At 36.9% G+C, this 12,644-nt stretch overlaps 1 protein-coding gene across 1 annotated transcript; it reads left to right on the top strand.

Annotated features, from left to right (window-relative positions):
* Positions 1 to 2,217: 2,217 nt before the first annotated feature.
* On the top strand, positions 2,218 to 11,844 carry mier3b (mesoderm induction early response 1, family member 3 b). Its single transcript, XM_062417465.1, has 12 exons — positions 2,218 to 2,468; positions 2,747 to 2,892; positions 3,246 to 3,368; positions 3,478 to 3,601; positions 8,575 to 8,648; positions 8,766 to 8,838; positions 8,972 to 9,120; positions 9,342 to 9,423; positions 10,058 to 10,152; positions 10,252 to 10,379; positions 10,528 to 10,682; positions 10,884 to 11,844. The coding sequence occupies exons 2-12, from the start codon at positions 2,794 to 2,796 to the stop codon at positions 11,357 to 11,359; spliced, it is 1,578 nt and encodes a 525-aa protein (XP_062273449.1). The 5' UTR covers positions 2,218 to 2,468; positions 2,747 to 2,793; the 3' UTR covers positions 11,360 to 11,844.
* The last annotated feature ends 800 nt before the right edge of the window (positions 11,845 to 12,644 follow it).

Genomic DNA, 12,644 nt, shown 5'->3' with positions numbered 1-12,644 from the left:
TTTTGAAGTTTTTAAATTTTCAGTTTTTGTTGACATTGTCATACTTTGTTTAATATTGAGGTCGTATTAAGCGGTGGTGGTTAATGGGGTGCATTATAATGACTGGTGTTCCTTAAAGTTTTGCCCTCCTCATGTATGTTAATGGAGTGGACAAAATATTAGGAAAATCATTCAATATAATGCACCCTAATACACCACCATCACCCACTATGACCTCAATATTAAACATAACATAGGATTGTCACCTTCTTCCAAAAACGGAAAATGTGTAAACTTAAAAAAGTAGAATTCATAGCAGAGCTGTTGTATTGGATTTCATTAGATTGGTGTACCTAATAAAGGGTGAGTGCAAAACCAAAACCAAAAAAAAGCCCATGGAACTGTACAACTGAAAATATATGGATCCCATTCCCATCCCACAGTTCCATTTGAAGACATTTTTCACCACAGTGATAAGTTCAAACAGCAATATAGATAGTGTTGGGAAGTAACTAGTTACATATAAAAGTGTTAAATCATTTAATTAAAAAATAAATGTAACTGTAATCCGTTGCCAAGAAAAGAATGTGTAATTAAATTACATTAACTTATGAAAATGAAGATGATTACAAAGGGGTTACATCAAAATTCAGACCTTTAAGATTTTGCTCAGGAGGAAGTTGTTTTCAAAAAACAATAAAACAATATAAGCTTAATCTTTTAATATTTTATAAATAAATCATGACGTGGGCTTATTTGGAGCACACATACTGTAAATGGTGTCACAGTACCAATTAAGCCCATGCCTGACTTTTGACTTTTTTCATAAAATATCTTTATTCTATATTCCAAGATATGATCTAATGATCATGAACATTATCTAATGAATACATTTTCAAATGAGAGCTAAATCTTGCTTTATAAGAAATGATCTCCCTTATATATCATGTCAGTGCTCATGAAAAACACCTGAACTTAAAAAGATTTTGGTGGGCTTAATGGGTACACTTACCCTAACAGTTGAAAACATTTGTTAGAAAATTAGAAAAGTAATCAAAATGTAATCAAATGTAATAACTTACATTAGCCTAGTTTGATTAAGTAAATGAAATAGTTAGCCTACCTGCATTTTAAATAGGGTAACTAAAAATCTGTAACCTATTACATTTCCAAAGTAACCTTCCCAATCCCAACCCTGAATATAAATAATAGAAACACTGATGTAAGTAACAGCGAGCTTTAAATGCCATAAATGTGATCTACTATCTACAGTACTGAGGACAGCAGGAAATCAGCTGAGATGGTCCGAGAACATTCTGGTATTGTTCCAGCAAAATATCATTGTGTATGAAACATTTACTGGGTCGGCATGATATTGGTGGGTGCATGTTAAAATAAGAAATCGTGATTATGATCTCTATATGGTTGTGTGTTTTTTATTTAAATGTTCATACCGTGGATTTACCGATTATAAATGGTTCCCGTTAGTCTGATCAGTGGTTGGTTTGAATGGCGTCACGACTAGAACGGTCACCTGGAGCTCTGATTGGCTGAGAGCGCTGATCCGGGTACTGCGCTAGAACGAGCCCATTAGCTAAAGGTACCAATATGGCGGAGGTAAGAGGGAAAACAGGGGAGAAGCAATCGATCTTAAATCGATATTTTTAAATGTTGTATGATGTATTTTTTATTTTTACGTTATCGATTGGAGAGATCGTGTTTTTTGCCTTTTGTATAGCGTGTTTCATGCCATAATTGTCATTTTTATTCCTCTAAAATATCCCTGAATGTCTGTACCGATCCTTCACTACAAGGCCGCTGCGCCTTCGCTCTCTCAGCTGCTTTGGTGTAGCGGCTGTGTAAATTGATACGTAAATTTAACGTTAGCTTGCTGGTTAAAGGAAATAACAGATTAAACCGTGTTTGTGGTAAATGAAAAAGAATATTTTTTTCTCGTAAAGGCTCAATTCGTGACACCTATGCTGTAACTGTTAAAGATATCTCGGCTCAAACGATTGTAATACCGCGCAAACGAAATTAGTGTTTACATTTTTCGATGGATAACGTTAACACTTAGAGGCTTTGAGGTTAGCTTACGGGCTAGCTCACTGTTAGAAAAGCCGACACTGCCTCAAATATACTCTTTTCCCTCGGTTTCCCACCTTAGTTTTCACTTCGATGCTATGTTACGACAGGAGCGGGTTTTTAAAACTACACATCGCTCACAATCCCAGTGTGTAGCTCTCATCTGCGGTTAATGTGTTAGCCACCTACTGTATTTCGTAGCGGTAAATGTAGTTTTCTTGCACATCTATTTTCGCTGCTCACAACACAGATCATTAAAGGTTTTTTTTATAAAATAAATCTGCCTAACTATACTTATCGTTTAAGTATATGTTGTAATAGCTGCATAATAGTAATCAAGTATTGGACTAATGTTTCCTCTGTTTTTAATATTTTTCAGGCTTCCCTAGGGAGTTCAAGTCCAGGTAAGAAATCGTAAATGTGTGTCAATTACTAGCCTTACTTGTTTTAATTAATTATTAATTAATAATTATTCTCACATAACCATTAAGATAACATTGCATACGTTGCACAATGTCTAATTAGTTTATAGGTAACTGCTTTGAAGTGTAATGCTTCTTTTAACTGAAACGTACCAGTATTAATGTGTATATTTAGATATTGGAATTTGTTCCTCATTTGTTTGCTAAGTTTAAGATTTTCATGTGTGTTTTCTCTTTCTCTCTTTCTCTCTCTCTCTCAGTTGGCTCTTTATCATCAGAGGACCATGACTTTGACCCAACTGCAGAAATGTTAGTTCATGAGTATGATGATGAGAGGACTCTGGAGGAGGAAGAGTCTCTGGATGGAGGCAGGAATTTCAGCTCTGAGATTGCAGATCTGGAGAAGGTAAATTAATTAACACTGAAAATGTTCTCAAACAGTGTTTACATATGTTGTTATGGTTTTAAGTAGTCAAATGTGAACTTGTGCATGTTTTAAAATGTGTTTTCTTTTGTAAATGTTAAATCAAAGTATTATTAATGCAGTTAAGCAGATAATATTGGACCTGTATTGCCAGTAAAACAAAAGTAAAAAGTTGGTAAATTGCAAAAATAAAAATGTTATATGTACACACACATACATACATACATACATACATACATACATATATGTGTGTGTATATGTCCGAGCCACCTTCTATAACTAAATTTAATCGGAAAAGTTTTTCATTGTTATTTCCCTCTTTTTTTTTATACCAGGAGGGTAATATGCCTTTGGAGGAACTGTTGGCCATCTATCGTTATGAGGCCTCAGCTGGTTCTAGTATAGACAGCTCCTCTGGTGACCTGACGGATGAGCTTCCTGACATGACTTTGGACAAGGTAAATATCTGTTTTAATGTGGTGATGTTACATAGGTAATTAAGAGATTTGAGAGAAGTTGGTAATTATAGAATTAATTAATTGGTCCCCTTTATTTTATTCATCCTAGGAGGAAATAGCTAAAGACCTGTTGTCCGGGGACTACGAGGAAGAGACCCAGTCTTCAGCTGATGATCTCACCCCTTCAGTCACCTCCCATGAGGCCACTGATTTCTTCCCAAGAACACTTCGATGTAAGTGACAGGTTACACATATTTTAAAAAGTACTTCTACTCTGTAGCTTTGTGGGATTAAGGCTCACCATGTATCGAAGTGGTGAAAAAATAAACCGCTGCATTAAAGAAATTAATACAAATATAAACATTAGGGCTGTCAAACGATTATTTAAAAAAATCACAATTCATTGTTGAATTTTTATAGTTTATCGTTATTAATTGCGTTCTTTATCACGTTTAAAATTATATTATTTTGCATTTCACAACAGTTTTTAAGTTCATGTTAGCAATGAAAAGCAATTCTACAACAACAGTGTGGTCTTGAGGTAGGAGACAACTACAAAGTATTTATTCTGTGAAACACTTTTTTTTTGCAAGGATTACACTGTTCCACATTGGGAAATATGCAGAAGTGCATGCAAAAAATGTTTCGTACATATAATATAGAATATAACAAACAAAAAATACTCTGGCGAATCAGTCATCACTGTGCAATAGTTTGCTCCAAGCAATTGTAACGGTCTGGCATACAGAAGGACGAGACTATGCAGAAACATGTGCCCAGCACTTCCCTGAAGTTGCAGAGTGATGGGAAAGATAAATAAAAACAACACGTTATGCTCGGCCCTTAATCGCATCAGGGATAACGCTGACAGCTTATAAAATAAAATATAAAATTGTCCAGCTAGACAAGTTTTTTTTTCTTTTTTTAAATGTTAAAATAGAAAATAACAACAACTTAGTACTTAGTACCATACCAAGTATTAGTACCAAGTATTTCGATAATTGGTCCAGGAAACCACACACAGCATTCATGTAGTAACAAAACGGCACTTAATTTCCAGAATAGTTTTTTAGTTCTCCCACCAACACAGTTTCTCAACTTCTCTTAATTGACAGCATAAGATATCAAAGAGTTCCACAATTGAACAGAAGGAGAATAATCCCCAACACACTTCATTATTACAGCCTTTCTATCCAACATTAAGAGATATTAAATAGTTTATTTGTGTACCCTCAAAGAACGGCTACGTCGTGATTGACAGGTTGATTGATTCACATTCAATCAGCGGCAAGTTTCTCCCGACGTCACAAGCGCGAATGAAGCGATGATCCAAAAATTGATATTTATGATCAAGCGGCGCGATAGAAGCGATCCAAGCGATTTTTTCGCGTCAGACGCTTTTGGTCTGAACGCCCCATAAAGGTGACTCATTTTACTTTGCGCATCATTAGGCTTCCATAGCTTCGCGAGACAACATTCAGTCACGGCACAAGATCTTGTCGCACCCCTATCTTTTACACATAGTGCCTGACTTGTAAATATTTGTAAGTCTTTGTAAGAGAGTCTCTGTACACTTTATCAGCAGAAAAAAGAAGCACACACTATTATATTAAAAGTACACACAAATGTAGGTAGTAATGTTAATTCTACTTTACTGATAAATCTGGATTATCCACCATTTAACGGGCGAGTTTTATTTAAAAATGTCCTTAAGCTACTCCAAGTCTTTATTATGTTAGTGATTAATAGGCAGTTCGCTAACTCGCTTGTCTAATACATTTCCAGGGGAAAGGGGTTTAACAGATCATTGCATCTATTGCAAGCCAAGCCAGTTTGTTCCACAACCCATAAATAAATAATGCAGAGATTGATAATACATTTCCATCTTGGGTAAACCCCAAACACCGTGTTATTTTGGGTTTCCTGCCTTCCCACACACAGTCTGACATTTCTTTATCAATGACTGGTTTTAAAATTACAAAAAGCAAAGATACTGTGTACTAGCCTGGCTAACGCCAGACCCTACCCATTTGAGGTAGGGTCTGGCGAGGAGCCGTTCATTTCCTCGTATTTAAAGTGGGATCAACGAATGTCCATCAAATGCTTCTGTACGCTACTGGACAAACTTACAGCCAATCATATCAACGATACACAATGACGTATTCAGAGCCTGTAGGGAGCAGCGCGAACACATCCTTTTTATGAAGGAAAAATCATGTAGCGCAAGTTTTTGTTCTATTTTCAAAGTGAACTTGCCTTCCAATTTATTTAGCACACAATCTACTGCTGCTTCAAACAGTTGCTGTGATTGGTTCCCTATCTCAGGCGAAGATTTTGTCTTGGTGGCCATGCTAACTTTCTGAGCGAAGTGGAATGTAGCTCGAATGATAGCATGGGTATGCCCAACTGTGTACATTATTTTAGGAAGAATTGTTATCTTAAGACAAATAAATAAGATAGATTCCTCCATTTCTTTAAGATGTTTTATCGAAGGGTTCACATTTTCAGTATACAGTTTATTACTTTTGATGTGATTTTTATTCCCAGATAATTAATCCCTCTAAGGACTGGCTTAAGAAAATCAGGTTCAACATGTCCACAGCTACCCAAGGGTATTATTTTGATTTTGCAATATTAACTTTTTAAGCAGACATCAGACCAGACTCTTTAGCACATTTTAGAGTTGGTACGGAATTAATGAGGCCTGTTAAGGTCAGGAGGAGGAGGAGGAGGAGGTGGTGGCCTAGAGGTTAGAAAAGTGAACTTCAGTTTAGTCCCCAGACTGGCTGGATAAATCTGGCTGGGTGAAGTGAAAAGGCATCGCTTCCCCTCATTACCACCACGGAAGCACCCTTGCGCAAGGCCCATAACCTCAACTGCTCCCATGGAGCTGCTCATTGGCCGGGATATCAGACTGTGGTTGTACTGGGCAGCCTCCAGTCCTGAGTGTGTGTAACTGTGTAAATTTGATCAGGGTTTTCTGCAAAAGAGAGGTTCAGTAAAACTCCCCTGAATAAATAATGGTTAAAGGACATCATCCACATATAATACAATTTTGTTGTTTTGTCACTATTATTGCTCCTTTTTAATATTTTGACTTTGTCGAATATCTATTGCTAACGGCTCTACAGCCAGAGCAAACAGGAGTGTGGACAGTGGACTTTAGTTTTAAGACCATTTGTTAAGACAGAGGCTGTAGGTAACTTACTAATAGTAAAGTTAAACCCAACGTAAAAAACATATTGTGTATTCCCATTCAATTTGCTGTTTTCAGCATGCGTAGATACCATGGCTCCAGGGACTTGACAGTGATTGAGATAATGAATAATGGTTAATCTTGTATTGTGATGAGACACTTTTTAAATCAGTATGATCTGCATCCACAATATCAGTCATCACATGCTCTAACATCTAATAATACCCTGGATAATATTTTCATGTCTACTCCAAACAGACTGATTGACCGATATGAAGAACATAACTCTGGGTTGTTGTTTTTTTTTTTTACTATCAACGTTATATTAGCCATATAGATTTTGCGTTTTGAATCCATATTGGATTTATTGAAAACTCTTCATAACAATTTATTAATCTTGCCTTTCAGTGCTTAAAACTCAACTGGAAGTCTGTTTGACCCTGGGGATTTTCCATGATTAGAGTGAGGATATAGCTGTATCAATCTCTAATAGAGAAATTGGGCCTTCCAATAAATTTCCTTGGTTTTATTTGTGATAAGGAGTTCTTTTTTAAGCTTATCTAAGTCAATCTTTGAGCTATATAATTGAATATAATACAGATTTATAGATATAGAATTATAGATTTTAAGTCTTAAGGGGCGTTCAGACCAAACGTGATGAACGTGAATTTGTTGCGCGACAAAACGAGAATCTGTCGCGCTATTGCTCGAGTTTCGACGCGTGACCATAATTTTTTTTCACTAGATAACAACAACATTGCTTCTTCAATCATCAACCATGGCTGAGATCACTTACCTTTTCTCTCATATATGTGTCCCTGAGGCTCTTCCATTTCCTGCGACATAAATCAACTGACAAAAACACACGTAAATTAACTGTTGAATCTAGTAAACCAGTAAATTTATGCCGGGAAAGCCAGCTATTTTTTTTTTTTCTTTCTTTCTTCGTCAACACTTTATAAGGGAAAGCCAGCTATGCTAACAGGAGCTATACGTCAGTGACGTAAGTGATAGGCTGTCCCGTCACGGCGTCACACGATGTCGACACAAAAGTTCACAATTTTCAACTCGCCCGGCGCGAATTCGCGTCTTTGCATTGACTATACATGTAATCTCGACACGCAACATTGCGTTTAGTCTGAACGCCCCTTTATATTAATTTGATGGTTATTCATTTGGCGTGATTATTCTCATTCGGTATAACAGGGGCATTATTTGCTAATTGTGCCAACAGGTGATATGGTGTATTGCCAGTTTCAAACTATCTTTGTCAAGCAAATTGACATCCTTTTCTGCTTTTCTTGTTATCAGATAATGCAGAGTGATTCTGCCTTTAGTTCAGTTAAAACTTCATCTGATTTTATTATATAATAGTTTTCTTCTTCTAAAAAAAAAAAGGTTTTATTTTCTTCTCAATTTGTTCAGCTATGTACTCTTCTCATGTGGCTTGTATATGAAAGAATCATGCTTCTCATATAAACTTTATATGTATCCCACACAATTCTTGGGGCAACCTCATTTTTGTTTTAAAAACAGGTCTGTTTGTTTTTTCCAAGAAGCAATTTGGCTATATCCGAATGTTCCATTAAATGAGTTTAACATCTTGATACAAATATGTAATTGATGAATGAGGCTGAGAATGAAATGTGTAACTTTTTGAAAACAGAATATAAATCCCTCCAAACATCCAACAGATCAAATTCCTTAGTAATTTTTGCATTTGGATTTATTACTTTGGGCTGGGAATCTGTCCAATATAGGACATAAACTACAATTAAAATCGCCTCCTATTATCATATTAAAGGAGTCCATTTCAACAAGGTATAGTTCTGCATCCAGTATGATGATTGGAGTAGAGGCATTTGCTAGATCACATATTACAGTACTAAATTTGACTCCAAGTTTAGTAGTTAAAGCATCAGGCCTTAGCAATTAACATGAGATCTGCTAATGGATTTAAATTGATATTAAAGGTATTTATCTGTTGTTGTTGTTTTTTAATTTTGGCAGCCAACACTATCTCTGACGGGGATAAAGAGTCAGAGTGTGATGACGATGGCCCGAGCCCAGAGGACTCCAGAAAGGTAAATGACACATTTCATTTTAGAGCACATTAAGACATGGACTCAGTACTAGTTTCCTCTTGCATTTAAATGTTGAATTTTGTTACAAATGATGTGTTTTTAAAATTTTTATCATAGGAGATAATGGTGGGAACACAGTACCAAGCAGACGTTCCTTCTTGCCTCTGTCACTACAAAGATGGGGAGAAAGGTGAGTGCTTTGTTTCTTCTTGGCACATGCACATATATATTCTTTAATTTGATTGTTTACAATGTTACTGTTCATGCACCTAAAGAAAAGATCACAAGGAGACTAATCTTACATTGATTTGCTTTACATGCAGTGTATGAAGATGAAGACGAGCTATTATGGAGCCCAGGTGCATTGCCAGAAAACAAGATTAGGAGTTTTCTGTCTGAAGTGTTGTCACGGACAACGGATGAAAAGACAGGATGTGACAAACCAGGGATGCACATCCGAGACAATGAGCAGGTTGGTCATTTATTCAGACATGTCTTTACTCACCAGTTCTTTCATGTTGTAACACAGTGGTATTGAAAATGTATGTGAGCATATACAGTCTGCTTAATTTTATTGAATTTAATTTTACCAAATCCTTTTGTAGCTGTTCTTTGAAGATTAAGATGACCTGTTTCTATAGAACAGGTGATTCATATCAGCTAGTCTTGACCGCTTCTTTCTTCTCCACATAGGCTTTGCATGAGCTTGTGAAATGCAACTACAACACCCGTGAAGCACTAGAGAGATACTGCAGCCGCATAAAATCCTCAAAAGGTAAGCAAAGGAAACAGCTTAGCCATGCCTGCGGTAGGAAACGCATCAATTCTTACATGCAGCAAATGTCATTGATTTTTTTTGATAGCAGTTAATACACTGCTCATTATGTAAACCTAACTTCTACTGTATGTTTGGCAGAGACAGTTACTGCAATACAACAATAATCACCAGATAACATTCTGTAGTAGTAATGGGTTAGATTTGTCTTACCAACCACAGTATCCAACAGATCTAATTTAATCAAATTTAACAAAAAAAACAATAAACAGTATAGATAAAGCCATACTGTTGTGTAATATCTCTACCTGTGTACTTTTTACACTGCCTACAACCCAAAAATTATCATGTTTCTAATATTTTATCCACCTTACTTCACCCAGGTATAAAATAAAGACACCACTCATGTACACAATTCAGCAGTAAACAATCCAACAACAAAATGTATACCTTAAAATTGCACACAAACTATAAAAAATTATAAATACTTGCAAAAAGAATATAAAAGCATCAAAAAAGATCCAGTTGTTGTCTTAAAGTCCAGTCCGGTGTTCTGTCTAAGCTTTTAAAAAAAACATCTGGTTCATTGGATTTTACTCCCAATACTGTATTTTTAAACTGGTTTTTATTTCAGAAAAATCGCCCCAGTGGTCCGAAGAGGAATGCAAGAACTTTGAACACGCACTACAGATGTATGACAAGAACTTTCACCTCATACAGAAACACAAAGTGAGTCTTATTTCATGATGGCAACAAGACGGCCACTCAAACAAGCAGAAAGGATACTTTACACACACTCACCCCTTTTTAATGATTCTTTTTCCTCAGGTCACAACACGAACAGTAGCAGAATGTGTGGCATTTTACTACATGTGGAAAAAGTCGGAGCGCTTCGACTTCTTCGTACAGCAGAATCGGTTCGGAAAGAAAAAGTACAGCAGCTATCCTGGCGTAACGTAAGTGGCAGAAGATTCGGTGAAGCTGATTGCATTCCTGTGTTTTTTGCATTTGTTTTAACATGATGAACTCTGGTGAAATGGTAAAAGTGCACATAATATGGGAAAACAAACCCCTTAACAGTGAAACATGTCTCATTGCATCCAGCGACCTGATGGACAGGCTAGTGGACGAAGCAGAGGGACTGGCAGTGGACAGTTCCTCCTCTGTGTGCTCAGGAGCAGGTGGCGGAGGAAGACTGGAGACCACCACAGACCAACAGCTCAGCTTGCTCAACTCCATCACTGCCAGCGATCTCACAGGTCAGTAATGGCAATTAATTCTGCTGTCATGAAAAATAAATGTAAATGTCATTGAAATGTATTATTTTATTCATATTTGTTTCTCTTCTTTAAAAAAAAAATGTTATGCTGTTCTTTCCCCTCAGTCATCATGTTTTACCCTGAGTCCCTTTTTTTGCTTTAAGTTATCAAATGTCAATTCAGTGTCCTGTCTCCTCTCAGCTCTGAGTAACAGCGTAGCAACAGTGTGCAGCCCTGCGGAGGTCAGTTGCCTGGACTCCTACACCTTTCCTCCCATGGAAAGTCTACATCGCGGTTCCCTGAATCACGAGGAATCCCTCGGCTTCCCATCCAACGGTGCAGACCCCGACTGCCTAAACATGCTCGACGCAGGCTTCTACCACTCGGACCTGGGTCAGCTAGGAGGAGTGTGTGTCAACAAGGACTGCGAGCGGCCTTCAAAGAGACTCAAGATGGCGCTGCCTGACTCCTTTATCAATGACGTCTCTGTAAATAACCTCGGAGTGGACTTTGAAGGGCGACGGAAAACGACGCACCACCACCGAATCACCGGCGCCAAAATGGCAGTGTCTGTCACAGACTTTGGGAGCTTGGCTGGCAGCGGTGAGCCTAACGGGTTCCTGGGAGGACATGCACGGCACCACACACAGCACACTGCAGCACTTCAGTCAGAGTGATCTTCCTTGTCTTCTTCTCTTGTTCTTCCCTTTTGAAACCCCTTTTCCTGCTTGTACATAAGACTGACCTCACTGGAGAATCCAATTTGTTTAAATTCTATTATATATATCTATATATATATATATATCTATATATAGATATATATAAAATATATGTATATGAATATACTTTTTTGTTTTCATTTTTTGTGTAATATGACATCAGTGATGTCTATCATATAAAACTAAAATCTTGATTTCTTTCAAGAGTTTATATAGCCATTTATTTTATTTTTGTTTTGCGGTCTTGAGATGTGTAACGTCCATGTACAGTGGGGCCCAGAGGCTGCAGTAGGAGAGTTGTGTATCTTCCTCCCTCACATCTAAACATAACATCTTTCAAAGCTACAGTATGTTATCCTGCCATACTTTTCGGCTGCCAAAATCATCTTACAGTAGTTTTCTGCCTTTAGTGTTTAGTTGCTTTGTTGTTTGAAGTGGTACTTCTTTTTTTTTTTTTTTATAATTTTTATTTAGTGTTTGGTTTACAGGTACTTTTCAGTAACCAGGCTGGTGAAAATGGTTTATATTTGTCCCCAAATAAACCTGGTTACATATTGTATGAAGAGCAACACTAGCATGGAGACGAGCTTGGAGACCAGGAAGTGTCGCAGCTACTGCGGCCTTCCAGTTTGCTTTTCTTTGCTTTTTTTCTCTCTCTCCTGTGGAAGCTTGTCAGTAGTTTGTCTGCTTGTTTACCTTTAAACTGTTAAAAGTGGCCAAACTGGATTACGTGAATGTTTGTAACAGTTCATTTTTATCCCACTTAGTCAAACTCAAATTATAGTCCCAGATTTATTCTTAATCTTATATTTTCTATCACCTTTTTTCAATAAGTAATCAAGAATACCTGTGCAGAGTAACATCATCAGAGTCATTTTATAGCTGGATATCATGTTTTTGATATAACACATATTCTAAAGGAGGATATCAGACTAGCAAACCATGTCACAGCAATATTGCAATGTAAAATATATTAGTTGGGTTAATAGCCATTGAAACACAGACGTACGGCACAGTAAAGTATTGCATATTATTTAACCTTTTTTGGAGATTTTGTTCAATCCTTTAACGCTTTAACACATGCTACTCTTAGGAAAAACTAGCTGAAAATGTTTATTGTAATAGAAATTTTGTTCAGAAATGTTTCTAAACCACATAGCGCCATTTTCAGACCACTTAGCAAGCTTGGGTAAACCTGCTAGCAGTATTATGTTTATTTAAAGCCACTCTGATATTGTATCCA

The sequence above is a fragment of the Scomber scombrus genome, chromosome 4, assembly GCF_963691925.1.
Source record: "Scomber scombrus chromosome 4, fScoSco1.1, whole genome shotgun sequence".
NCBI classification, from domain to species: domain Eukaryota; kingdom Metazoa; phylum Chordata; class Actinopteri; order Scombriformes; family Scombridae; genus Scomber; species Scomber scombrus.
The sequence above is the reverse complement of the archived record's forward strand: the minus strand, read 5'-3'. Positions and strand labels throughout refer to the sequence as shown.

Bases quoted from the DNA above. Each gene is read 5' to 3' on its own strand.
- mier3b (XM_062417465.1), top strand. From the start codon at position 2,794: ATGTTAGTTCATGAGTATGATGATGAGAGGACTCTGGAGGAGGAAGAG. The intron at 2,893-3,245 runs GTAAATTAATTA...TTTTTATACCAG, and splicing joins AGATTGCAGATCTGGAGAAG to GAGGGTAATATGCCTTTGGA. The intron at 3,369-3,477 runs GTAAATATCTGT...TATTCATCCTAG, and splicing joins CTGACATGACTTTGGACAAG to GAGGAAATAGCTAAAGACCT.